We start from the raw sequence: 25,800 nt of genomic DNA, 5'->3' as shown, positions 1-25,800 counted from the left end.
ATTTCAAACTCTTATTTGCAATAAGGTCCACTTGGGGCTCTTATTTGTAATCCCCAAGTGTGCTCAAGTGCTACAGCACATAACCTAATTTCACAAAAATAAATATTAGAAAACCCCCACATATATCCCAACATCCGTCAAGTTTATGATACTATTACAAAAAATATATATATTATTGACATCTAAATTTTGTCCCACAACTCTGTCATACATCACTCGGTGCATGAGAAAATTATGGGTCAAACTTTACCCATATTACAAAAACATCGACATGGCATAATTTTGCATTATATATTCTTTATCGCATTTCTTTGCATTTATAGGTATTGATAGTATTTAGGTCGAATTTATTTGCATTGAGCATGTCGCAGGGGCTAAGTGGACATTATTCCTAGACTGGTGGAGTATCTAGGCAAGTTTGCATTAATATAACCACAAACTAGGATTAGGATTGGAAGCCGGTTTTGGAAGAGCTTTCATGATTGACCCCAATACCAATGCAAGGTGGGTATTCAAGATTTGGATTACCCTCCAAGGTTTTGACCATGATTCAAGACGACATGCGTGGTTATTCCGGCCCAATTCTAATTATTTTAATTGAAGACCAAGTTTGGAGATGATTGCTTAAAAATGATTCAAGATGAGGAGATTCAGCATTTACTTTTAAGGACCAACACGGCATTATCTGAACGAGAACTAAAGACGAGGGGATTGAGATGCGAGATTGAACCATGATTGAACACAAGAGACATCCACATCAAACATGTGGATCGGGTTGAGTCGGGTCATAAATAGTCCGACCTTAATTGTCTCATTAACCGGTTTATGATCCATTTATGCATAGTGCAAATTTTTTTACTCATATCCTGCCCAACCCAAACCGACCATATTGATCAAACACTTTCATATTCAATCCAATTTATGAAAGCTTGTTGCTTATAGATTTTTTTAAATAATCATACTACTAAAAAATTGTCAACATCTTTATAATTATTATAAGATCGGCAGGGGCTGCCCTCGCATAAATCTGGCGAGGCCCGCGGCCCTCACCGGATTTCATAAAGAAATAGAAAAGAAATAAGAAAAATAATAAAAATAAAAAATCATAAAACCTTCTGATAACTCACCTAACATAGTTAGGTAACCTATTAAAAATCCATTTAAGACCCATGAATTTGTTAAGTAACCAATTTATGAACAACTTAAGTTTGTTTTTAAAAGCTAAGGCAAGCCATTTAAGACCCATGAATTCGTTCCTAGTGAGTTTGATGAGGTTCTGACAATAAGGGCACTGCACGCGGGTAGGAGAAGCCGGTGGAGTTGGAGCAAGAGCAGTTGAAGGGGATGGTGATGGTCTGATGCGGGCTTACGGTGGAGTTGGCAGGGGTGGACAAGGGGAGGTAGTTGGCGTCGAGGATGGAGTGGAGGTGCTTGACGCCGAAGAGGGCTTGGATGGCGACGAGTGTGGTGGCGTTCGGGGACACGTACCGGACGAGGGATTGGCACATCATGGCGGCGGCGGAGTTGGAGCAACGGAAGCCCAAGGGGGCGGACGTGGGAGGATGGAGGCGAGGAGGGAGCAAAAAAAAAAAGGAAAATCAGAAAGGAAAAGGCAAAAAGTGAAAAACTGAAAAAGAAAAAAATTTCATAAAAAAAAAAAACGAAAATACCTTATGGTCAAGCCCTTTTTTTAAATAATTGGAGCACTTCATACCATTATTTAAAACAAGATCCACTTCAGGTGATCATTTGAGAGAAATGAGAACACTTTAAACTTTTATTTAAAATCTTTCCTATTTATAAAGTCGAAGTTTTTGATCTAAGGGATACAAAGGTTACGTCACAGATCAATGGTGGAACTTTGGGCAGTTTGGTGCTCCATGGTGGTGATAATTAATGACAATATGTTGCATGAGTCCGTCGGGATACGTGTGGCTCAAATTATAACAAATAGTGAATGTTGTTGGAAAAGTTTCTACTTGATTAACATTTGAAGCAAACGCACCGAAGCATTGTGTATGACGTGTTAATTAGGATAAGTTAAGAAAAAAAAATTTGGTGGACGGACAGGGGAGAAGTAGATTATAGTATTAAGAAAAGATTGAGATTACGAGGTATTCGCACCAGAGGTTGAAGTCAACATTCACAATTACTTTTTCTCTTGATCATCTATGAGGCGCATTTGACCGAATTAAACTATTAATGAAGTATTAAATTAGACCTTGCATTTGGTCCCGTGAGATTTTGTGGGATCAATACTAATGATTCTAACAAATTATTTAGTATTTAATTATTCTTTAATTCCTCTCACACTTAATCCGATCTTTTTTATTAGTACTAAATGAAGAAATATTTAATTTGAGAGGCAAATATGGCCCAGAAGAATTTGAACTTAGCACCTCTTGCTCAAACACCATATGAGTTATTGTGAAGATCACTGTCAATTGTTTTAAAAGTTTAAGCTATTAAATAGATACTTAATTTAATATTTAATTATTCTACCAGACCTATGGAAATTGAGTGCCGAACAGTTTCATTCTAAAAACTTCAACTCCCTGAAATCAATAGACGTGTATTAGCAAAGGGATCCTCATTATTAGACGAAAGGAAGTGTGACGAATCTAACTCGAGAAAAGAGCAACGGTATAACTCACTATAACTGTTTTATGAAGGCAGAATCGTTAAGTGAAGTATCATATTGTTATCGATTCTGGATTTGGGCCCAATTTTTTGAAGGACTACTCACAATCTGATATACATCATGAAGTAATCCGTAAGTTTCGAAAATAGATACCGATCAACCATTGAAACAATTGGTACTTTTATAATAGTCTCATGAGTGATGGAACATGAAACTCAAAAAAGCTGATAATTTCATGCCGTATTTGGTTACTTTAACACATTGATAAGCTATGCCGATGAATATGCAGGCACATTACGGTTGCAGCTTATAGTTCATGGACATAATCTTGTTCCATGTGCCATGTAAATTATGAGATGTTACTAAGAAAATATGCGTAATGGTAACGGTGTAATGGTAATAGTGAGACTAGTTGATGAAAACGCGATTCCCTGTATAAACGCTTTTACATACTTTATTCTTGAGGGATACATCAAACCAACCTATTGACACCTCTAAACTTTCGAGAATCTCAGTGATGCTACAAATTTACATGCAAACTCAAACACTGATTGCATGACACATATAAAGGTGGAGCTTAGCATGTCAAGGCTCAAGCTCAAAATGTGCTCCAAGTGAATCAAGATAGAGTCCAGACCTCCCATGAAACCTGACGATCTTCCTACCGGTTGATGGCAAAGAAAAGTACTTCCCGTCTTCTACACCGATCGGCCCAAAAGTTTTTTCATTGCTCCGAAATGTGAGGGAGCGAACAAGAGTATACCCCGAAATATCTCCAAAGTAACCGGAAAATGAGATCAAGTACTCTCGAGGATAATCGAGTTTAATCTGCAAAATTAGAAACAAAAACATACTTAGTCCCAACCCCCCAACTTCAAAATCAGCATAAACAGAACACTCAAGTTGATAAGTTGTATCTTGTTAGACAATGTAATAGCTAAATAGATAACACACCTCTGATCAATCCTAGACCACTAAAACCAAACCTTAGTAACGACACAGAAGTTGTACGTTTATAAGATTATGCAAATGTCTGACAGCCATACCTTGAGTGTTTTATGTCCTCCATCTCCGCCATGTCTAGGGCCCTGAACCACAGAACCATTCTTGTCGTACTCAACAGTAATGGAGTCAATAGCTGATCCACCTTTCACGATGATTTCTCTCACCCCCGTGCTATCTCCATCCTCCCAAGGACTGCCACCGTGACCTCCAAATGGCCCAATGGATTTCAAGAAACGAAGATCAGAAATTGGTTCAGAGTAGACTCCTAATGCATCAAGCCGGACACTGGACCTTCCATGAAAGCCTATTATTTTGTTGCATGTCGATGAGCAGCTAAAGGACCTTCCCTCTTCCTTACCGAAGGGTCCGTGCCTTCTTATATTGCTTTCGAACGTGAGTGATTGAATAGCAGGATAATCAGGTCTGATATAACCTGATACTGAGGTCAAGAACTCACGAGGGTAGTCCAAGTTAACCTGCAGAATTGGCAAGTATCTATTGAATTGAACTGTACATAGATCTTCATCAAAGAAGATAGATAGACCACAGCGGCCAAAGCAAACATTGCATCCACATATAACCTAGAATTTGATCCTAGACCCAAGAATTTCTAAAACTAACGTATGGATGGACTACTTACTATTCTTACATCATACTTTTGGGGGTCAACAACTTTGCTGATTCACTTCATTTAGCAACCAAAAAGAAAACTTATCGTACTAGGTTACTCTCATGGAGTCCATCTCGCATAAAGCATATCAATTGACCTGTGTTATGTATAAAAATTAAATTTAAGGGAAGAAAATTAAATGACCAGGAGACAACTTCAAATGTTCAGTACATTGGATGGCTTCATCTCCCCATGAGATGCTTCCCACAACCCGACCGTCCTTTATCATTATACATTATGTATACACGTTACTATCCCTTATAGTTTACTTTGATAAGTTTATTAGGAAAACTACTACTTGATATAATAGTGGCACTTTGACCAAATATACATACATACATATATATATAAATAGTGGCACAGGGTGGTGATAGGTGCCTAAGACCTTCACCGTAAGGTACCACATCACATAAAAACATTCTTCCTAGAATAGATGCTAATATGAATAAGAGAAACTCCGTTATAGCCATTACTTCACATTCAATGTACTCTACGGACATAGGAATACATAGAGCTGAATACAGCAAATAAGAAAATTAAAAGATTTCACTGAAATTGTTCACTTGGAAATTTCCTGAAAAGATAATCATAGGTTCTTGTTTCAATCGGAACAATAGGGTTGTATGCTCATTACTAAACTTGTTGAACAATAGGTTGAGTCGATCATCAGAAGAAGAATAGGCCAAAAAATCAGGGTACACTCTAGGAAAACAAAACTTCCATCGAAGAGAAGGGAATGGAAAATGTCCAATAAACTCACCACGCGGATATCTCCGTTGCCACTGTGACCATGTGTAGAGGACCAAATAGATTCGCCACATGCGTCATACTCAAAAGAGATGCAGTTGACAACATTTTCCAACATGATCTTTATTTTCTTCACACCATTAAATTTTCCGTCGTCCCAAGGGTCTCCACCTTGGCCTCCAAATGGTCCAAGATATTTGATCGGATAGAGATGAGAGATTGGTTCGAAATATGCTCCAAGAGATTGAAGATGGGAACCAGAACTCCCATAAAATCCAATGATCTTTCCACCAGTTGCTGGAAATGAAAACTTCCTTCCTGTTTCAGTGCCGAATGGTCCGTATGTTCTTTTATTACTTTGAAATGTGAGTGAATGGATGATGGTAGAACCCAAATCATTCGCAATATATCCCGAAACCGAAGTTAGATATTCAGTCAACCAGTCCAGATTTATCTGTAACAACCATATAAAGGGTAGAGAAAAGTTAACGCAACAAGTCAGGAAACAAAAGCATGGTAGATGAAAATGACTAGTGCATGATCCACTTTCTTGATGATTGAGATGATGATACATGATCAGAGAAATAGTAGATTATCTTGCCTACTTCAACATCACATCATCATATATTAGATGAAAAAAGATAATCCACGTACGCTTATTTTGCGGAAAATCAATGATTTGAAAAATAATTTCCTAAGACCGATTCACCGTATCGCTTACAAAATTAAACTAAGGAAAAACATTTTGATCATAATGAAAATGTTTAGGGATAAGTATTGTTGATAAAGAAAATGTTTTCCGTCAACTAATTTTTAAATGATGGAAACATAAAATTGTTTTAGGAATCCTTGATTTCCATGAAACAATCGCAATAGTGTTGCAAACAGTATTTCTTGGGTAAGTCATTGTTGGTGCTCTTTTTCAGGAAAAAAACTCATTGTTTGAACAACTATGCCCAGAGGGAATAACTAGATTTTGTGCTAGAGACGAAAATCTATCTGCAGAAAGTCCACAGATGGGGAACAATTGATTCGCTCTCCCTTAACAACCGTTTAAAATACAAAAATTTCAAAAGGTGTTCAAATTTATGTTTAATTTTATTTTAACAAATCTGTCCTAGAAAAACTTGCCTCCTGTTGATGGTGTGTCATACCTAAGTTACAAGGTTAACAGTTTATCATTTCCACAAAGACACCGTCTTCAGCAATGGCACAAGAAGCTGCATCATCGAAAATAGAAGGGATAACGTTTATCTGACACCGAATTCCTACTAGAGTAGCCTACCGTATTTATTTCGCCGCCGTCACTTGCACCGTGTCCAAAAGAACGACCTTCCTCATAGGTGATATTAATAGATTCAATTGCAGAACCAGAGACTACAACAATTTGCCTCACATCTGTATTCTTGCCATCATCCCAGCGGTTTTCCCCATTTCCAAATGGCCCTATGACTTCGAAGGGATATGGATGAGAGACAGGTCCAAAATAAGCTCCAATGGAATCCAGATAAAATCCACAACTTCCATGAAAACCAATGATCTTTCCATCAACTGGTGGAAATTTGAAAAACTTCCCTTCCTTATTGCCAAATGGCCCATATGACCTCTTATTGCTGTGGAAGATAAGAGAGTTGATGACCTGATAAGAATCTTCTGTAATGTAGCCGAACACTGAAATCAAGTATTCATTTGGATAATCCAAAGGTACCTGCAACAATTGCAGAAGAGGGAAGTCAGTATCAATCACCCTTGAAGAACGAAAAATTCTACGCTCTCTAGATGTAAATTCCTGGAAGGACTGGAGTACCAGTTAGAGGCTATGTTACTTGTATTCCTACTCTTATAATGGAGCACAGTTTTGCATTTTCCACTGGTCTTATATCCTAACAATTCAACTCCATCTAGAACCCCCATTGCTTTGCTCCATAGCCAAATGGCATTCTTGACGATGACAAGCAATGAAGCAATCTCGGATTAAATGTAGCATCAGAGTAAGTAGATGATACAAGTGCAATTATCTTCCTTTTTTTTTTTTTGGCACCCTAAAGACAAATATTAGGAATATACAACAAAACCATCAAGATAGTGGGAGCTGATCAAGCATCATGGAATTACTCAGTTGATTTGTTTCGAGCAAGTCCATCTTCTATGACTCAGTGACACCACTTTTTACAACCTCCATTCCATAAATGAACAGCAGCTGATATTTTCATGGAGAACAGCATAAATGTATGAAAATACTGCAAATCAACAAAGCGAACTGTAAGCTAAAGGACTCACCGCCCATGCTTGGCCTCCCCAAGATCCACCATGTCTTGGCGAGGACACCAAACACCCATTCTGATCATACTCAATAGTAATGGACTCGATCACTGAGCCAACAACGATTGTTATTTTTCTTATGTCACTGAATGTTTGATCATCAAAAGAATCTCCTCCATGGCCTCCAAATGGTCCTACAGAGGGACGAAGAGAGGAGAATGGATCTAAACTTATTCCAATTGAATCAAGATGAGGATCCTTTACCAGCTTCTCCAATATCTCATGCCATTGGTTTTTCTTACTAGAAAGAAAGGAACCAAATCTCTCAAGAACCATAGGCAGACCGCCTGCATAGTGGACAAGACTCTTGGACAACTCTTCATACCCTTCTTTAGGTTGGTCTTTGCTGAAGGTGTGGCGACTCATGAGTTGGAGTGACTCTTTAGAACCCAGTCCAGGAAGCATGTACTTATCATCTACTTTGAGATCTTCCAACAGCTGTTCTTCTCTTGTAGTTATCAAGATTCTACTCCCATATTGCAACCATTCTCGATCCCCAGCGCCAAAATACTCGATTTGGTCCTTCTTAGTGATGCCATCAAGAACTAGAAGGATCCTTTTCCGATGGAGTACATGTTTTATATCATTGACATTGCTGTTAAAATCATAAATATCTAGACCTTGTACCTGCAGAACATCATGGAGAAGTCTCTTCTGAAGAAGTAAAATAGTACCTCGGTCTGCATCTCCAATATTTTCAAGTAAGCTAACAACACCTTCAAATTCCATATAAAGGCGATCACAAACGACTTTAGCCACGGTTGTCTTACCAATTCCTTTTGTTCCTCATATTCCAACAACACGGACATCATCCTCTGGCCCAATTTTCAGCAACGATATCACATCGTCTACAAAGGAATCTATTCCGATAGCATAGGGTGAGCTTGTTCTGGGAATAGTCTCCAAGAGATGTTCGAGAATTTGCTCAATGAAGACCGATTGATCCCTGTAGTTCAATGTGAAGAATAAGTTCAAATACTAACTATAAGCCTGGAGAGGCCATCAGCATATAAACAAGAAACACATGAACTAAATTCAATCAGCAGCAGAGTTCAAGTCAAGCACCAATATGAGCTTTTGCGGTGAGTGACTGAAACGACTAAAAAGAACAGAAGTTTCTTGCGGAGGAAGATGGTGCCTTACCCATTAGCGTCATTATTCAAATGCAATCCCGATATGTTCCCAGCTTCATTAAGCGATTCCTTCCACTTCTTCCCCAGCAAATCGTCAGTATGGCTGGCCAAACACTTTCCGAAACCATCCCCGAATCGCCCCCTCTGTTTCCGAACGTCCCTTGGCTCAACATCGTAGAAAATGGGCAGAACCACCTGTCCGAACCTCCTGCGACACTCCAGAATCTCCACCAGCTCGTTCAAGCACCATCTCGAGTCCGCGTAGTTGGTGGTGAACACGACGAGAGAAACTCTAGAATTGCGGATGGCGTCAAGCAGCTTGGACTCGATGGAATTCCCGGTCCCCACCTTGTCATTGTCCTTGAAGTAGTTGATCCCCGCCTGCTTAAGCGCACGGAAGAGGTGGGCCGCGAAGGTCTTCCTTATGTCCTCGCCTCCGAAGCTCACGAACACGTCGTGCTTCCACCGATGAACCGAAGAGGAAGAAGATGGAATGCTTCCCTCGATTTCTTCGATACCCATGAGGACGATGTGTGAGTTGAGTGAGAGACTGCGAAAAAGCTCAGAACTTTTCCTCTCGCAGGCAAAGTACATATACAAGAGAGCGCAGCCGCAAGTGGTGAATGAGAAGGGATGAATGTTCAAAGCTTTGCCATCCGTAAAACCGTCTGTTTGAATCGTCTAACGAGATCATTAACCGATGGCTGTTAAAAAGCTTGAGCTTCGTCTGCGCGGCAGAGACGCATCTGAAATCCCAAACATAGATTTGAAGCTTCAGAACTACGCGCGTTGATTGGTGGAAAGAAGATTCTTCGAATCGGTCGACATTTACCGACGTAAACACAATCTACATGGCTGCATGTAAAAACAATCAACTCTTTCCTTTCCCTTCTCTCTATGCGGAATCCAGAGAGTTAATATGTTGCGCCCCGACTCTCGAGCTCGCGACATCCCTACCTTACTCGCCTCAGGTCATAATTGATAGCGTCCCAAGTAGGCTATCAACCCATGAATTTACGGCGCATGCGGAACGTACAATCTCCCCGACAATCAAACGGTAGGATAGTATAGCAGGAAAATTAACGCAATCAATTCAATAAAACATAACTTCATTCAAAAGTCAGAACAGACGAATCTTAACCCTACTGAACTACAAGAAATACGTACAACCCCATACTTCGGAGCGGCTCACTAGGATCTCAAAAAGACACGGGGTCGGGTAAGGTTAATCCTTCGTCTACTCCCAAAAATTCTACCATAATCCTCTCGGTTCAATGTCCACGGCCTTCAGCACCGCTTGAAAATTGTTAACCACGACGGGGTGAGAAATTAATCTCGGTGAGCCAACGCCTAAGCCCGGTTAGGACGTTGATTCACTCAGAGACCCTAAAAATTAACACATCAGCATAAAGCAAATATTTCAATCACAGGCAAACTTACCCTCCGGGCCACACGTAATGCAATGCGGACTCGACTCAATAGTCACCTAATCAAATCAATTCACCACCGCAAAGCATCACAGCACTTGCATACACAGGACACCACACGTAGTCCATTTATTATCAGATCCAACCCGTAGGTCCAGCACACTAGTCGGTTGGTGCTAACACACTAGTCGGTTGGTACTCTTCCGGCGGACCAGGCATCGTCCCTTACTTCCGGCGACGGCGTCCGATAGTCCATGTGACTCCATTCGACCAACCAGAAGACAATGATTGTCGACACGGCACGTAGCTAACAGGAATCCTAAAAAGGCTTCGGCCCATCACAAGTCACGACCGGCAAACGTACAGCCCGAATACAATGATCGACGCGCATCTAGCAACCGAAAGACAATGATTGCCAGGACCGATCGACCAGAAGACAATGATCGTCGGAATTATCCTATTATGTGACCACTTAGGCACTTCGACAACCAGCCAGTTCTTTTCTTGGATTTAGGTCGAATGCTCATACACGCATGTTCAAAATATTTGGCTCAAGGCCGTTTTCGTGCAAAAACATGCAATTTTATCTCATACGTGGTCACATGAATGCGCAATTAAATCGATCGATTGACCAAGCAATTTGGGACGATTAACCTCTAATCGGACCCCCACAGCAATCAATAGCCAAACCGGCACTCACGGCCAATAATTCAATAATTCAATTAGTCAATTATAGCCGATCGATTATTAATCTCAATTTTAATTCCAATTGCGCACTCATCTTTGACCTATCGCTCGCTCGCGATCAAACAATTTAATCAGTCAAATCAATCAATTCTAATTAGGCATAAAATTCTAACTAATTAGACTAACTTAACCAATTAGGGCCATTGAACCTAAACCAAATTTCTAACCTAAAACGGCCCTAATCGAGCTACCTAAATACCTAATAATCTAATTAAACTACTCCGAACGCAATTAGCGTCCTAACCAAGAGTTAGGGGTTAACTCACAAATTCAACTAGCTCGGGCAATTTCAACTCGAGCGGCGGCGACACGAACTCGGCCTGGCCCGCGACGATTAATGGCGATCTTTGAAAATTCCTCGGCACGACTTCGAGGTCGATGTCGAAATTACTGTTCACCGCGCGAAATTACTGTTCACGCCTGCCGGCGGCACTATTCACGCTGATACTGTTCACGAACACTGTTCTCGATCACTGTTCACGAAGTACTGTTCACCGAATACTGTTCACCCGAACACTGTTCACGATACTGTTCATCCGAACGGAAAATCTGGACTGCATGCTCACGGGTCGACGCCGGGGCTGCGATTCCGGCGGGCTGAGTTGGAGGTTGCGGCTGCGGAGCGGCGACGGCGGCTCGGGTGGCGGCTGGCTCACGGCGGCTGGAGCTCGAGCGGCACGGGCTGAGATCTCGGGCTTCGGGGGGTTTTTGGGGCGGTGGAGTGGCTCGGTGGCTCCTGGCGGCGGCTCTCGGGACACGCGGGTGGAGGAGGTCGGGGTTTGGGGCGTTTCCGATCGGGGTCGTGGGAGGCCGAGAGGTGGGTCGGGGCGAAGACCGAGAGAAAATCGACGGCCGCTCGTGGGGGTGGACGGTGGTGACAGCGTCGACGGACGACGAGCTCGAGCTCGAGCAGTGGCGCGACGGTTGGTGGTTGTAAGTTGAGGCGGTGGTCGGGCGTCGACTGCCGAACGACCAAGAAGGAAGAAGAAAAAGACCAAAGAAGAAGAAGATGAACAGGAGGAAGGAAGGGGCTTGTCACGCACGAGGAAAGAGGAAGGAGAAGGAAGAAGAAGGAAAAGTCAAGTCAAGTGGGGGAGGGGTCTGATCACATGGCAAAAAAAGGAAAAAGGGGGAGAGAGAGGGAGAGAGAGAGAGAGAGGGGGAGAGAGAGATCACGTGGGAGGTAGGGGAAAGAGGAGAGAGAGTGTGATGGGATGATGGATGATGGGGGGAAACGGCTAAAAGGACTTGGGGGGCCCATGGGTCATTCCAAGATTTTTTTAAAAATTTGGCTCACATGCATTAAGAGGGGGTAAAATGGTAGATTGGCATTTTTGGATTGAACGAAATTTTTGGCTTAACCGATTGGGACTGAAATTTGGATTTTCACAGGCTATGTGCGGTCTCGAAAAAGGTTAGGCGCGAGGATTAAAAATCCTAAGTCGTGGCCACTGAGATTTCGAGAGCCAATCAAAATCGAACGACATTTTAGGATTAGTCCAAATTCGTCACTTTCGTCCTTTCGATTCAAAATTTGCACCTACTAAAATTCAATTCTCTTCCTTCTTATTGAATTCGAGCAAATTTACAACTTCGAATTTTCAGGGCGTCACATAATACCTAAATTTCACATAATTTTTTGAACTTTTTAGACGTGGTAAGTTACTAACGTGTGATATATACATATAGTGACTAACTACAAATAAAATACAATTATAAAAATGTTCCATTATACTTATAAATTACACATTAATATAAGTAACTTATATAGAGTTTAGTAACTTTCTCTACTGTTCATCTACATCTATGGGTAATTTTCAAATATAAGTTCAAACTTATCGGTGGTAAGTTTAGAGCTCTAAAATTATCAAAAGATATATATAGAAAGAGCACTTTTTATATGTATATCAAAAAGTCGAAGTTTTCAAAGCAGACAATGAAGCCACCCATCCCTCTTAAAATCTTGAGCTTAGTCTCCACGACAGGGACGTGTCTGAAATCCCAAACATGGATTTGAAGCTTTAGAACTACGCGAGTTGATTGGTGGAAAAAGGATTCTTCGAATCAGTCAACATTTAGGGGGCGCATGATAACACTTCCGGAGGTGGATTTCTGCTCTAGAAATGCTTCTAGAATAGTAATCTATTTGATAATATAACTTATGAAACAGAAATTCGTTTAGTAAAAACTTTTACTTCGGAAAAAAATTTATACTTTTGAAGTGAATTTTCACTTCTGAAATTATTTTTCCCCAAATTTAAAAAGTTGAAAAAAGTAGCTTCTCAACCCAAAAAGTACTTTATTGACAAAAAAAAAAAAATTCAACAAGTACTTCTTGAACAAAAAAAAGAGACCTCACAAAGTATTTCCGGTTTCACCTTCCTTTCATTGTGCCCTCATCCTCTTTTCGATCAGGGCCACTTCCGCCGACTTCCGTCGCAGCCCACCGCTAACCACCGACACCCACCGCCGCCGTCGACAACCACCGACCACCGCCATTGCCAACCACCACTAGCCACCGCCCATTGTTGCCGGCGACCATCGCTCGCCGCTTCCCACCGCTTGTCGCTAGCCGTGACCACTACTCGCCGCCGGCCGTCGGCCATGATCGCCGCCCACCATCGACCGTGATCGTCAACCATTGCCCATCGCTTGCTGCCGGCCGTGATCACCGACCGCCACCACTACCGCCGAGTCACCATCTCCGGCCGTAGAAATGAAAAATAAATAACAATTTTTTTATTTTTAAAAAGTAAATAATATTTCTTAATAATAAAAATTATTTTTTAAAGAAATTTAAGAAATTTTTCGACAACCGACAATAATTTTTCATATAAGATTTTCTGTTAATAATGTTTTAGAAGTAAAAATTTTCAACCGTTACCAAACGAATTTCTATTATCAAAAATCAACTTCTAAAGTAGAAGTAGAGAAATCAACTTCTGATCAGAAGTTGATTTCTAAAGTAGAAGTATTATAGGGGGCGCATGGTAACACTTCTAGAAATGGATTTCTGCTCCAAAAGTGCTTATGGAGTAGAAATCCATTTGGTAATACAACTTTTGAAGTGGAAATCCGTTTTGTTACGTAAAATTATAATTCTACTTCTGAAGCAAATTTCTACTTCTAAAGTTATTTTTGAGCCAATTTTAGAAGTTAAAACGCACATGGTAATATTTTTGGAAATGTATTTATGCTCCAAAAGTGTTTTTGGAGTAGAAATCCATTTGGTAATGCTCCCGAAGAGCTCTAGAAGGCTTCTAGAGCAAAAATCCGTTTGGTAATGCAACTTTTGAAGCAGAAATCCATTTGAAAAAGTAGAAGTAGAAAAATTGACTTTGGCTCAGAAGCAGAAGTAGAAAAATTAACTTTTGACCAAAAGTTGATTTCTGACGCAGGAGTATTGCCTTCTGTGCTTTAAAATAAGTTACTTCTCTTTCATAAGTAAAAAATCTCTCGACATCAATATTTCTCTCATTTCAACCTCTTTTCATTTTTAGCTCCTCTCCCTCCCAACCATGTCTCCTTAGTCGCTGCCCATTGCTCACCGCTTGCCACTACCACCGACCACCTCCCCACTATTGACGTAACAACCACCGCCCCTTGCCCGCCTACCACCTCTTGCCTCCACCCATCGCCGCATCGCCAACCACCGCCCGTCGCCCATTGCTCGTTGTCGGCCCCTACCGATAGCCAGCTATCGACCACCACCCACCGCCGCCTTGTTGCCGACCATCGCCCATTGTCATCGTCTCCTTCCTCCGGAGTAAGAAATAAACAATAATTTTTCATTTTGAAAAAGTAAATAGTATTTTTTTAATACTTAAAATTGTTTCTTAAAGAAATTTTATGAAGTAGAAATTTTTCGGCCATTGACGATTGATTTTCTAGAAGATTTTGTGTTAATAATATTTTAAAAATAGAAATTTTCAATCGTTACCAAACGAATTTCTATTTTAAAAGTAAAAAATTTCATTTTATTATCAAATACCTTTTTTATGAGAAATCAATTTCTAGAATAGAAGTAGAAAATTTAACATCCATTTCTAAGTAGAAATGGAGAAATCAAGTTTTGACAGAAACCGAAGTGTTGCCATGTGCGCCAACTCTCCGGAAGCTCTTCGCTTTCTACACAGAGAGAAGGAAGGGAAAGAGTGGATAAAGAGAAGTTTTCGATGAAATAAAAAAAAAATCAATTTTTACATGCAGCCATGTAGATTGTGTTTACGCCAGTAATAACGACTAATTTCACATAATTTTTTTATGAAAAAATCCACTACATACATCCCCCACAACTATATATTATAATTTATTACTACTTTACCAACTGTTCTCAATTGATTACCCTTTGACCTCTGTCATTCTCTATGTAAATGCTTACAAAAATGTTCACTGCATGTTTAGTCACTTTTTGAACTCGAAAGCAAGATTCATTAGATAGTTTTGAACATTTTAGACGTGGTAAGTTATTAACGTGTAATATATATATAGTGACTAATTACAGTAAGGATGCAGATAAAATACAATAATAAAAATATTCCATTATACAAATAAATTACACGTTAATATGAGTAACTTATATAGAGTTTAGCAAGTTGCATGGAAGTAATTTCACATATCAATGGTAACTTTCTCTACTGTTCCTCTACATCGATGGGTGATTTTCAAATATAAGTTCAAACTTATCAGTGATAGGTTTAGAGCTCTAAAATTATAAAAAGACAACAATTTCAGTTTCCAATATAGTTGTTTATTTTTCATTAAAAAAAAAAAGAGCACTTTTGATATGTATATTAGAAAGTCGAAGTTTTCATGATAATTAGTATTGTTCACTGAGAAAAAGGAAAATGATTGCAATTTTCTTATGTGATTGTTGCACCGGAATTTCTCCTGCAACGAAATACCTTTCATCGAAGTGGTTCTTTAGTTTTTAAACGTAGGAAAAGGATCATCCGGTGATTCCGAATAGGAGCGATCCAGATATATCAGGAACTCAACAATTTCAGTTTCCAATATAAATATGCAAACTCAAACCGAACCGAAGTTAACTGGACGAAGAGGCATAGAAAGTACAATTATTACAAGCAAACTAACATAAACAAGCATCAACGGAGTTTAACTCAACGGCGAAGCCTAAAGATGCTATGGTATTGTGCTGGAGTTTGACTCAACGATAAAGTACCAAGGATAAACATACACGCTGGATTTTCACTCGATGATGAGAATGTGAAAGCTACAATTAAGGAAAATAAAGTGCAGTACATGAAAATAAAGACAAAGATAAATTTGTTGGGGAGCTTTCCGGTGGGCATTTTGTGGTGTATGTAATGGTGGAATTGTAACTACTTCTTGACAGTTGTGTTCCTCAAATAATCTCCATCGACTATATCTATGTCCCCTATTCTTCATGAACCACTTGATCACGTTCTTGGGCAGTGACCATCACCGTGTGTAGACAACTATGTAACTGTCGATGGTCCTCTGTCAACGGTTTAAATCCTTCTGCTTACCTTCATCGATCATGCCCACGTTCTCTATGTCTTTGCAAATCCCACGATTATGCTCTTAGACGGTTATCTTTTTAGCGTGCACGCGTCGATGACCGTTCCATCACTGAGTGTTCAAACAACAACCGTCCCATTGTTGGTGCCAAAATCGATGTTTTTTTTTAAACTCTGTCATTGTATTCGACAACTGGGCACTTGACATCAATAAACGCCGTCATCGATTAGCGCATGAATGCTTCTTCAATAACTTAGTGTATGTATGACGTTGTTCATGTGCGCATGATCTATTTACGTCCTAATATTTATCTTAACTCCTCTTCACGCACTAAGCACATGTGTATTGATGAATAGATTAATTTGGTGTCAACAGTGATCAGTGACATTTCCTTTAAAAATTGGTCATTTTAACCCATTGATAAGTTCCGGAAATAAATACCAGTAAATTAATGAAATGATGGGTACTTTTGAAACAATCTTATAAATGTTGGAACACGAACTCGAAAAGGTCGGTAATTTCATATTATATTTGGTTACTTTAACAAGTTTATAAGCTGTGCAATAAATGCTGGTAAATTATGGTTATAGCTTATAATTCAGGACATAATCTCGTTCCATGTGCCATGTAAATTATATAAGATCTTGCTCAACATATTTCATGAAATATAGCATGATGGTAATGGTGAGACTAGTTGATGAAGACGTGATTCCCTGTATAAACGCTTTTACACATTTTATTCTGGCAGGATACATCAAACCAACCTATTAACTCTCGAGTTTACATTTATATGTAAAACCAAACATCGACTGCTCCATGCATATAAAGGTAGAGCTTAGCATGTCAAGGCTCAAAATGTGCTCCAAGTGAATCAAGATAGAGTCCAGACCTCCCATGAAACCCGACCATCTTTCTACCGGTTGATGGAAAAGAAAAGTACTTCCCATCTTCCACACCAATCGGCCCAAAAGTTCTTTCATTGCTCTGAAATGCGAGGGAGCGAACAATAGTATACCCGAAAAAATCTCCAAAGTAACCAGAAAATGAAATCAAGTACTCTCGAGGATAATCGAGTTTAATCTGCAAAATTAGAAACACAAACATACTTAGTCCCAACCCCCCAACTTCAAAATCGGCATAAGCAGAACACTCTGGTTGGGAAGTTGTATTTTGTTAGACAATGTAACAGCTAAATAGATAACACGAGCTGATCAATCCTGGACCACTTAAACCAAACCTTAGCAACGACACAGAAGAAGTACGTTTATAAGATTATGTAAATGTCTGACGGCCATACCTTGAGTGTTTTATGTCCTCCACCTCCACCATGTTTAGGGCCCTGAACCACAGAGCCATTCTTGTCGTACTCAACTGTAATGGAGTCAATAGCTAATCCACCTTTCACGATTATTTCTCTCACCCCGGTGCTATCTCCATCCTCCCAAGGACTCCCACCTTGACCTCCAAACGGCCCAATGGATTTCAAGAGGGGAAGATCAGAAATTGGTTCGGAGTAGACTCCTAGCGCATCAAGCTGGACACCAGACCTTCCATGGAAGCCAATTATCTTGCGGCACGTAAATTCACAGCTAAAGAAGCTTCCTTCTTCCTTACCAAAGGGTCCATGCCTTCTTATATTGCTTTCGAACGTGAGTGATTGAATAACAGAACAGTCATTTCTGATATAACCTGATATTGAGGTCAAGAACTCAAGAGGGTAGTCCAAGTTAACCTGCAGAATTAGGAAGTATCTGTTGAATTAAGCTGTCACATTTATCTATCATCCTAAGCAAACACCGCATCGACGTATAACCTAGAAGTTGATACTAGAACCAAGAATTTCTAAAGCTAATGTATGGACGGACTACTACTCTTACATCATACTTTTCAGCTCAACAATCGAAGACGATAGGTCTTTAACTTCCATTGCAGAGGAGCAAATGAAAATCCTTCATAAAAATTCTTGTAGAATTGGGAATGGGGCTTGTGTGTGCAGGTGTGTGCGTGAGAGAGAGAGAGAGAAAAAGAGAGGATCAAATGTACTATGAATAAAAAATATTCAATGAACTCACCAGAAGAATATCTCCGTTGCCACTGTGACCATGTGCAGAGGACCAAATAGATTCGCCATTATCGTCATACTCGAAGGAGATGCAGTGGACAACGCTTTCCAACATCACCTTTATCTTCTTTACACCGTTAAATTTTCCATCGTCCCAAGGCTGTCCACCTTGGCCTCCAAATGGTCCGCTACGCTTGATCGGATATAGATGAGATATTGGTTCGAAATATGCTCCAAGAGATTGAAGATGGGAACCAGAACTCCCATAAAATCCAATGATCTTTCCACCAGTCGCTGGAAATGAAAACTTCCTTCCGATTTCAGTCCCGAATGGTCCATATGTTCTTTTGTTACTTTGAAATGTGAGTGAATGGATGATAGTAGAACCCGAATCATTCGCAATATATCCCGAAACCGAAGTTAGACATTCAGTCAACCAGTCCAGATTTATCTGGAACAACCATACAAAGGGTAGAGAAAAGTTAATGCAACAAGTCAGTAAACAAAAAGCATGGTAGATGAGAATGACTAGTGCAAGATCCACTTTCTTAATGGTATGACTAGTGCAAGATCCACTTTCTTAATGGTTGAGATGATGATGCATGATGTGAAAAATGGTAGAACCTTGCCTACTTCAACATCATATGAACCATTGATTCACTCTCCCTTATCGACCATTGTAAACATAAAAGTTCAAAAAGTGTTCAATTTTACGAGTTTTACATATATTAACAAATCTTTTCCCTTACCAAAAAAAAAAAAAAAAAACAAATCTTTTCCTATAAAAACTTGCTTCCTGTTGGTGGGGTCATGCCTAAGTTACGAGGTTTACAGTATATCATTTCCGTCTAGACACTGTCTTCAGCAATGGCATGATAAGCTGCATCATTGAAAATCGAAAGAATAACGTTTATCTGACATCGAGTTCCTACTGGAGTAGCTCACCGTATTTATTTCGCCGCCGTCACTTGCACCATGTCCGAAAGAACGACCCTCCTCATAGGTAATACTAATAGACTCAACCGCAGAACCAGAGACTACAACAATTTGTCTCACATCTGTATGCTTGCCGTCATCCCAGCAGTTTTCCCCATTTCCAAATGGCCCTACATCTTCGAAAGGGTATGGCTGAGAGACAGGTCCAAAATATGCTCCGATGGAATCCAGAGAAAAGCCACACCTTCCATGAAAACCAATGATCTTTCCATCAACTTGTGGAAACGTGAAAAACTTCCCTCTCTCATTGCCATATGGCCCATATGACCTCTTATTGCTGTGGAAGGTAAGAGAGTTGATGACCCAATAAGAATCTTCTCGAATGTAGCCGGACAAGGAAATCAAGTACTCATTTGGATAATCTAAAGGTAACTGCAACAATTGCAGAAGAGGGAAGTGAGTATCAATCACCCTTGAAGAAGAATAGCATAACTAGACGCAAACATTGCAAATCAACAAAGCGTGACTGTAATCATGGACTTACCTCCCATTTTTCGCCTTCCAAAAACCCACCATGTCTCAGCGAGCTCACCACACACCCATTCTGATCATAGTCAGTAGATCCACCATGTCTTGGTGAGCGCACCAAACACCCATTCTGATCATAGTCAATAGTAATGGACTCGATCACTGATGTTACAATGATTGTTATTTTTCTTATATCACTGTATGTTTGATCATCATAAGAACTTCCACCATGGCCTCCAAATGGCCCTACAGAGCGACGAAGAGAGGAGAATGTATATAAAGGTATTCCGATTGAATAAAGATGAGGATGGGTTACCAACTTCTCCAATATCTCTTGCCACTGATTTTTCTCCCTAGAAAGAAAGGAACCAAATCTCTTAAGAACAGTGGGCAGACCGCCTGCATAATGCGCAAGACTCTTGGACAACTCTTCATACCCTTCTTTAGGTTGGTCTTTGCAGAAGGCGTGGTGACACATGAGTTGGAGTGATTCCTTAGAACCTAGTCCGGGGAGCATGATCCTATCATCTACTTTGAGATCTCCCAAAAGCCGTTCTTCTCTTGTAGTTATCAAGATTCTACTCCCACATTGGAACCATTCTCGATCTTCAGCGCCAAAATACTCAATTTGGTCCTTGTTAGTGATGTCATCAAGAACTAGAAGGATCCTTTTTCGACAGAGTTTATCTTTTATCTCATTGACGTTACTGTAAATATCATCCATTTCTAGACCTTGTACCTGCAGGACATCATGGAGAAGTCTCTTCTGAAGAAGTAAAATAGTACCTTCGTTTGCATCTCCAACATTTTCAAGAAAGCTAATACCTTCAAATTCCCTGAAAAGGCGATCACAAACGACTTTGGCCACAGTTGTCTTGCCAATTCCTTCCATTCCCCATATTCCAACGACACGGACATCATCCTCTGACCCAATTTGCAGCAATGATATCACATCGTCTACAAAGGAATCTACTCCAATAGCACAGGGGGAGCTTGTTCTGGGTATAATCTTGAAGAGATGTCCTACAATTTGCTCGATGAAGTCTGTTTGATCCCTGGAGTTGCATGGGAAGAACGAGTTCAAACATGAGTAACTATCGCATGGAGAGGCCACCGGCATATAAGCAACAAACACATGAACTCAATTCAATCAGTAGTTAAGTTTTTTTAAATTATAAATCCATCTTCTAGAGTGTCCTAGATTTTTCCCTGAACAATTATGTTCTTCAAGTGTGTTGAATACTCTCACTAAGCGCATTTACCCCGGAATCATGATTCATGGAGTTGAGATCATAGCCAGTTATTCACTCGGAAAGCTACTTCTTCTTTTTACTATTAAAAAAGGCAACAAAGGAAGGAGCTCTCACATTGGCCTAAGTGCGGAGATCTTTATCATAAGGAGAACTCTTGCTGTATTTAAGATTAGTGGCCAACAAATTGTCGGTATGTAAATGAAAGACGCAATTGAAGCAAACATCTCCGACACAGGCAGAGATAATTTGCTGAGTATGTCGGTCAAACAGGCTTGTAGTGCTGAATTCTTATCTGCAAGACCAACTAGAAAAACTAAACCCATCCCTATACCTTTTTAATCCTTTCTCATCAAGTAAGAGTTCTATTGTTTTCTTGTCCACCCCATGCCATGCTGCACACTTTCACATCAATTTACTAACACCAAAAATCTAACAACATTCAATAGTGATATCAAAACCTCCTTCGATTGGTATTGGATTGTTTGTTCTATTCACCCGCTACTAAAATCACCCACCTAATTATCCGACATCAAGTTCGAACCCTACCTCACGCTCACTATCCATTCCTACTTTCAATGGAAATAGCTATTACTAAAATGACTACTTTATTGATGGCTAAGACTTATAGGACATCATTGAGAAAGGATGTGCGGCTCCAAAAGATGGTGCGTGAGTTCCGACAAAGATTCAAGGTCCGTGTAATCCGGCAAGCGCTCTCAAAAATGATATTTCCAAGAATCATTGGTGCGAAGATTGCAAAAAAGGCACCAGAAGAATAGCTCCGAAGCAAGGTACGCACCATTAGGCTTTCAACCTTTTAGAAGGGGATTCGAAAATTGCTAAAATACAGGATCATGAGACCATCCAACAAATTTGTCCCCTCTATCGAAGAATCTCAGGATTTAAGAATCCTGTCAGTTAGTGAATTAATTGGCTCTGTAGAGGCGCATGAAAAATAACTGATGGCTTAATAGGAATAATCATTTGAAAGTATATTTCAGTCTAAAAAATGGTTGAAGGAGTTCATGGAAAAATAAAAGAGGAGGAGAAAACTCTCCAAAAGACAAATTTATGTAGCATTTACAAGAAAACGAATCACTTAGAGAAAGATTACTGGTTTTTTAGATAAACGAATCACTTGCAGGAAGAGAACATGGAGAAAAAGTATGTCACATACCACCAGCTCGTGAGAGTCAACAGCACAAGGAGACAGTGAAGCATCAAATTCGACCACTCAAGACTTAACACTACCATATTCACCTATGCAAGAAGGATCTACTCCAAAATCTCCGATATGGAGGGTAAAATTTCGTAGAAGACTTTATTACTCATGCAACTTTACCGCTTTAGAACTGGAAACTATAAAAATATGCTTCCAAAGAAGTTTGGATAGAACTTATGGAGGAAGAAATCAAGATGATTGAGAAAATTGAATTTTGGGAGCTCGACAATCACCCTGAAGATTAGCCGAAGGTATTTGCAACAACATGGTATCGACTATGCAGAGACTTTGACTCTTGTTGCTAGCCTCGACATTATTTGTGGTCTCATAGCCTCAGCAAAAACAAGTTAGAAGATCTATTAGCTCGATGTGAAATCAGCAATTATAATTGGATATCTTCAAGAAGAAATCTACATGGAACAACCACAAGTTTCAGAAATCTACATGGAACAACCACAGGTTTCATCGTCCATGCAAAGCAAATAAAAAAAAAAGGTCCTTGGACTCAAGAAAGTCCCACACGGATTAAAATAAGCACTGCAAGAGTAGTATAGCAGCACCAACGAATAATTCACGGAATAAGGATTTAAAAGGAGCATGAGCGAGCCACCGCTCTCCATCAGACTCTAGGTAAGTTTGACACTCTAATTATCTCTCCATATGTTTGACACAAGAAATGCAAAGTAATGGAGAAATCAAGCTCAAGTAATTTGTACCAAGTATAAGGTTAAGATAATCACGAAGGCACTATCGAGGCCACGTTCGAAACACTTCAAAGCATGGTCGGAGTATCATTAAACAGATCAAGGGGTTGTTTAAACTATCGATCCATTTTCTAGAATTTCCTAAATTTTTCTCTAGACTACGATTTTCTGGAAGTTCCTGGGAGAACTCTTGTAGTAGTTAAGATTAGTGGCTAATAAATTGTTCATGATTAAAACATGCAAATAAAAAGACACAATTGAAGCAAATATCTCTGACGCGACCAGAGATAACTTGCGGAGCATGTCGAATAAAGAGGCCCCATAAATAGGCTTGTAGTTCTCCATTCTCGTATACAAGACCAACTTGAGAAATCCATCCACATGCCCTTGTAATCCTTTCTCGTCCAATAATCTTTGACGAGTTGTCCCCACAAGCACAGATAGATAGACACCTTCGTATTAAAATCGGTAAATTATCCAAAAAAAAAAAATCCTAGATCTATTGCATTCGTATTAATTCAGTTATAAACCTTTCAATTTGACTAATTTAGTTCTAAAACTTCTAACAATTTATCAAATTTGGCCGTAAATCACGGACATGAATGTCAGCAAGCAATGACGGTCAGTACTAACATGGATAATTTTTAACTTTTTTTATTTTTCTTTCTTTCTATTCCTTTTTTTTTTCTAATGAAATTCGGCAAGGGTCAACGGCCGACCCTCGCCCAAATCTGGCGACACCCGCAAAGCTGTCTGGGCTAGGGCCGTGGCCCTCTCCAAACTTAGAAGAAAAGAAAGAAAACCAAAAAAAAAAGAAAGTAAAAAAACATAAAGATTACTCAAAATCTTTTAAAAAAATTATAACATCGTCCACTCAACCAAAGTGCATCTAAGTGATTTTCGGTTAAAATTTGTTAGAATGAAAATTGTCAAAGATTTAGGATTAAATTGATCAAATTAAAAGGTTGATGGCCGAAACTCAAATCAAACAGAATCTAAGTTCGTTCAAATCGAGCAACACTACGAGCTACTGCGGTGAGCGCAACTGAGAATACGACAAAGAACATAATGCTCTCGAGCTAGATAGTGACATTACCCGTTAGCATCGCGAGACAAATGCCATCCCGACAAATTCCCAGCTTCTTTAAGCGAATCCCTCCACTTCTGCACCTCCAAATCGTCCGCCTGGGTGGCCAAACACCTTCCAAAACCATCCCCAAATCCCCCGCTCTGTTTCCGAACGTCGCTTGGTTCGACATCGTAGAAAATAGGCAGAACCACGTGACCCTGATGATCTCTGAACCTCCTGTTGCACTCCAGGATCTCCACCAGCTCGTCTAAGCCCAGCCGCGAGTCCGCGTAGTCGGCGGTGAACACGACGAGAGAGACCCGGGAATGGCAGATCGTGTCGACCAGATTGGGCTCATGGAAAATCCCGGCCTCCACTTTGTCCTTGTCCTCGAAGTAGGAGAACCCCGCCTGCTTCAGCGCGCGGAAGAGGTGGGCCGCGAAGGTCTTCCTTATGTCCTCGCCTTTGAAGCTCACGAACACGTCATACTTCCACCGATGAACCGAAGAGGAAGAACATGGAATGCATCCCGCAATTTCTTCGATTCCCATGAGGATGATGCGCGGCTGAGTGTGAGACTAGGGAAAAAGCTCCAAACTTTTCCTTGCAGATGAAGAGCACATCGGAGAGAGAAGGTGCGAGTCGGTAGATAAATAAGGAGCGACAAATGGAAGCTTCGCCATCAGGACCCGTTCTGCTTATTCAGTGGAATTGTTCGGACGAGCCGACAAGCGAGGTTTCATTTGTCTAAAGAACTGAAGAAGACTTGTTCGCTCGAAGACGGAGTAGTTTTGACCTCGTCAAGAACCAGACCATGAATAAGCAATGGCGTCGAGAAACATCAACTACATATTGGTTGGCAATCTTGCCCTGTGCTCTCTAACTTTCCAAGGTCAAAAGTAAGTTTGAAACAATCAAATTACCAGAAGACAGCTTAAAAATGTTGTGATTGACTTTTCGTAGTAAAAAGGAAAGAGGAAGTTTTAATATGTTTTAGAAAGTTTAAGTTTTCACATTAACTTGTACCATTCTTCACGAGAAGGAAGATGATGGCAACTTTTGAATCTGATTAGTGACATTTCATATGAGCGTTGATCATTTAACACATTGGTAAGTTCCACAAACAAATACTCGTAAACTCATCAATCTAAAAAATGGTTGGTGGATGAACGCCAAAAAAAAAAAAAAGTTGGTAATTCCATGTACAGATCTACAATACAAGCATGCTTCATCTTCAGAAACACATTGCAGTTTCAGACACCAAGCGACATATATTCCTACTGAAGGAGATAACTCTACCCTTCCAGCATGACATAGGAAACATTGCAAGAGGACCGGTTCATTCATTCAATCAGAAAAGGCCAAAATTCAGGAGATCATCGCCTATAGCAGATGAATCAATAGTATATCCTCCTCGCCGATGTGAGCATCCATGGAAATGGCAAATCTAACTCGGGTGGGTATTTGGTATGTGATCCCGTACGAGGACAAAAGATAAGTAAAGTACACTTCTCAAAGACTTGACATATTTCGACCCACAAAAAAAGAAAAAAAGACTTGATATATATTTAAGAACTTACATAGTATGACAGCTATTTGCTAATTCGACATATGGGGAAATGTAGGGGTGTTATTTTTTGCAGTTCTTTATTTGTCGACGATGTTTTTGGATGTTGGGAAAGAAATTCATCAGAACAAGCAATTGCTTCAACGACTATGCAGACAGAAAAATGAAATTGAGTAAAACAGAACCGAGCAATTAGGGTCATTACCTGCTGGAAGTCACACGGAGAGGCCATCGCATCAAACTTGTGAAAGGCGTATTGCAATGT

General features: G+C 40.1%; 3 protein-coding genes across 3 annotated transcripts in view; all 3 read right to left on the bottom strand.

Annotated features, from left to right (window-relative positions):
• Positions 1–20,459, bottom strand: part of LOC115726604 (jacalin-related lectin 20-like) — a 99,672-nt gene extending 79,213 nt beyond the window's left edge. Inside the window, exons 1-5 of the mRNA XM_048272195.1 lie at positions 19,737–20,459; positions 19,202–19,624; positions 18,267–18,707; positions 17,492–17,926; positions 17,084–17,274 (exon numbers count right to left, since the gene is read on the bottom strand). Of these exons, the coding sequence (XP_048128152.1) occupies positions 17,084–17,274; positions 17,492–17,926; positions 18,267–18,707; positions 19,202–19,624; positions 19,737–20,444 (2,198 nt within the window). The 5' untranslated portion in view covers positions 20,445–20,459. The remainder of the gene's footprint in view (positions 1–17,083; positions 17,275–17,491; positions 17,927–18,266; positions 18,708–19,201; positions 19,625–19,736) is intronic.
• LOC115726605 (jacalin-related lectin 4-like) lies at positions 3,147–24,641 on the bottom strand. Its single transcript, XM_048272194.1, has 7 exons — positions 23,996–24,641; positions 20,507–20,775; positions 7,344–8,059; positions 6,349–6,771; positions 5,077–5,517; positions 3,688–4,122; positions 3,147–3,469 (listed from the first exon to the last, which is right to left on the bottom strand). The coding sequence occupies exons 1-7, from the start codon at positions 24,517–24,519 to the stop codon at positions 3,227–3,229; spliced, it is 3,051 nt and encodes a 1,016-aa protein (XP_048128151.1). The 5' UTR covers positions 24,520–24,641; the 3' UTR covers positions 3,147–3,226.
• LOC115726598 (TMV resistance protein N-like) lies at positions 8,141–9,173 on the bottom strand. Its single transcript, XM_030656549.2, has 2 exons — positions 8,529–9,173; positions 8,141–8,331 (listed from the first exon to the last, which is right to left on the bottom strand). Exons 1-2 carry the CDS (start codon positions 9,110–9,112, stop codon positions 8,172–8,174), a joined length of 744 nt encoding a protein of 247 aa, XP_030512409.2. The 5' UTR covers positions 9,113–9,173; the 3' UTR covers positions 8,141–8,171.
• Positions 24,642–25,800: the final 1,159 nt, after the last annotated feature.

This window comes from Rhodamnia argentea, chromosome 11 (genome assembly GCF_020921035.1).
Source record: "Rhodamnia argentea isolate NSW1041297 chromosome 11, ASM2092103v1, whole genome shotgun sequence".
In the NCBI taxonomy this organism is placed as follows: domain Eukaryota; kingdom Viridiplantae; phylum Streptophyta; class Magnoliopsida; order Myrtales; family Myrtaceae; genus Rhodamnia; species Rhodamnia argentea.
The sequence above is the reverse complement of the archived record's forward strand: the minus strand, read 5'-3'. Positions and strand labels throughout refer to the sequence as shown.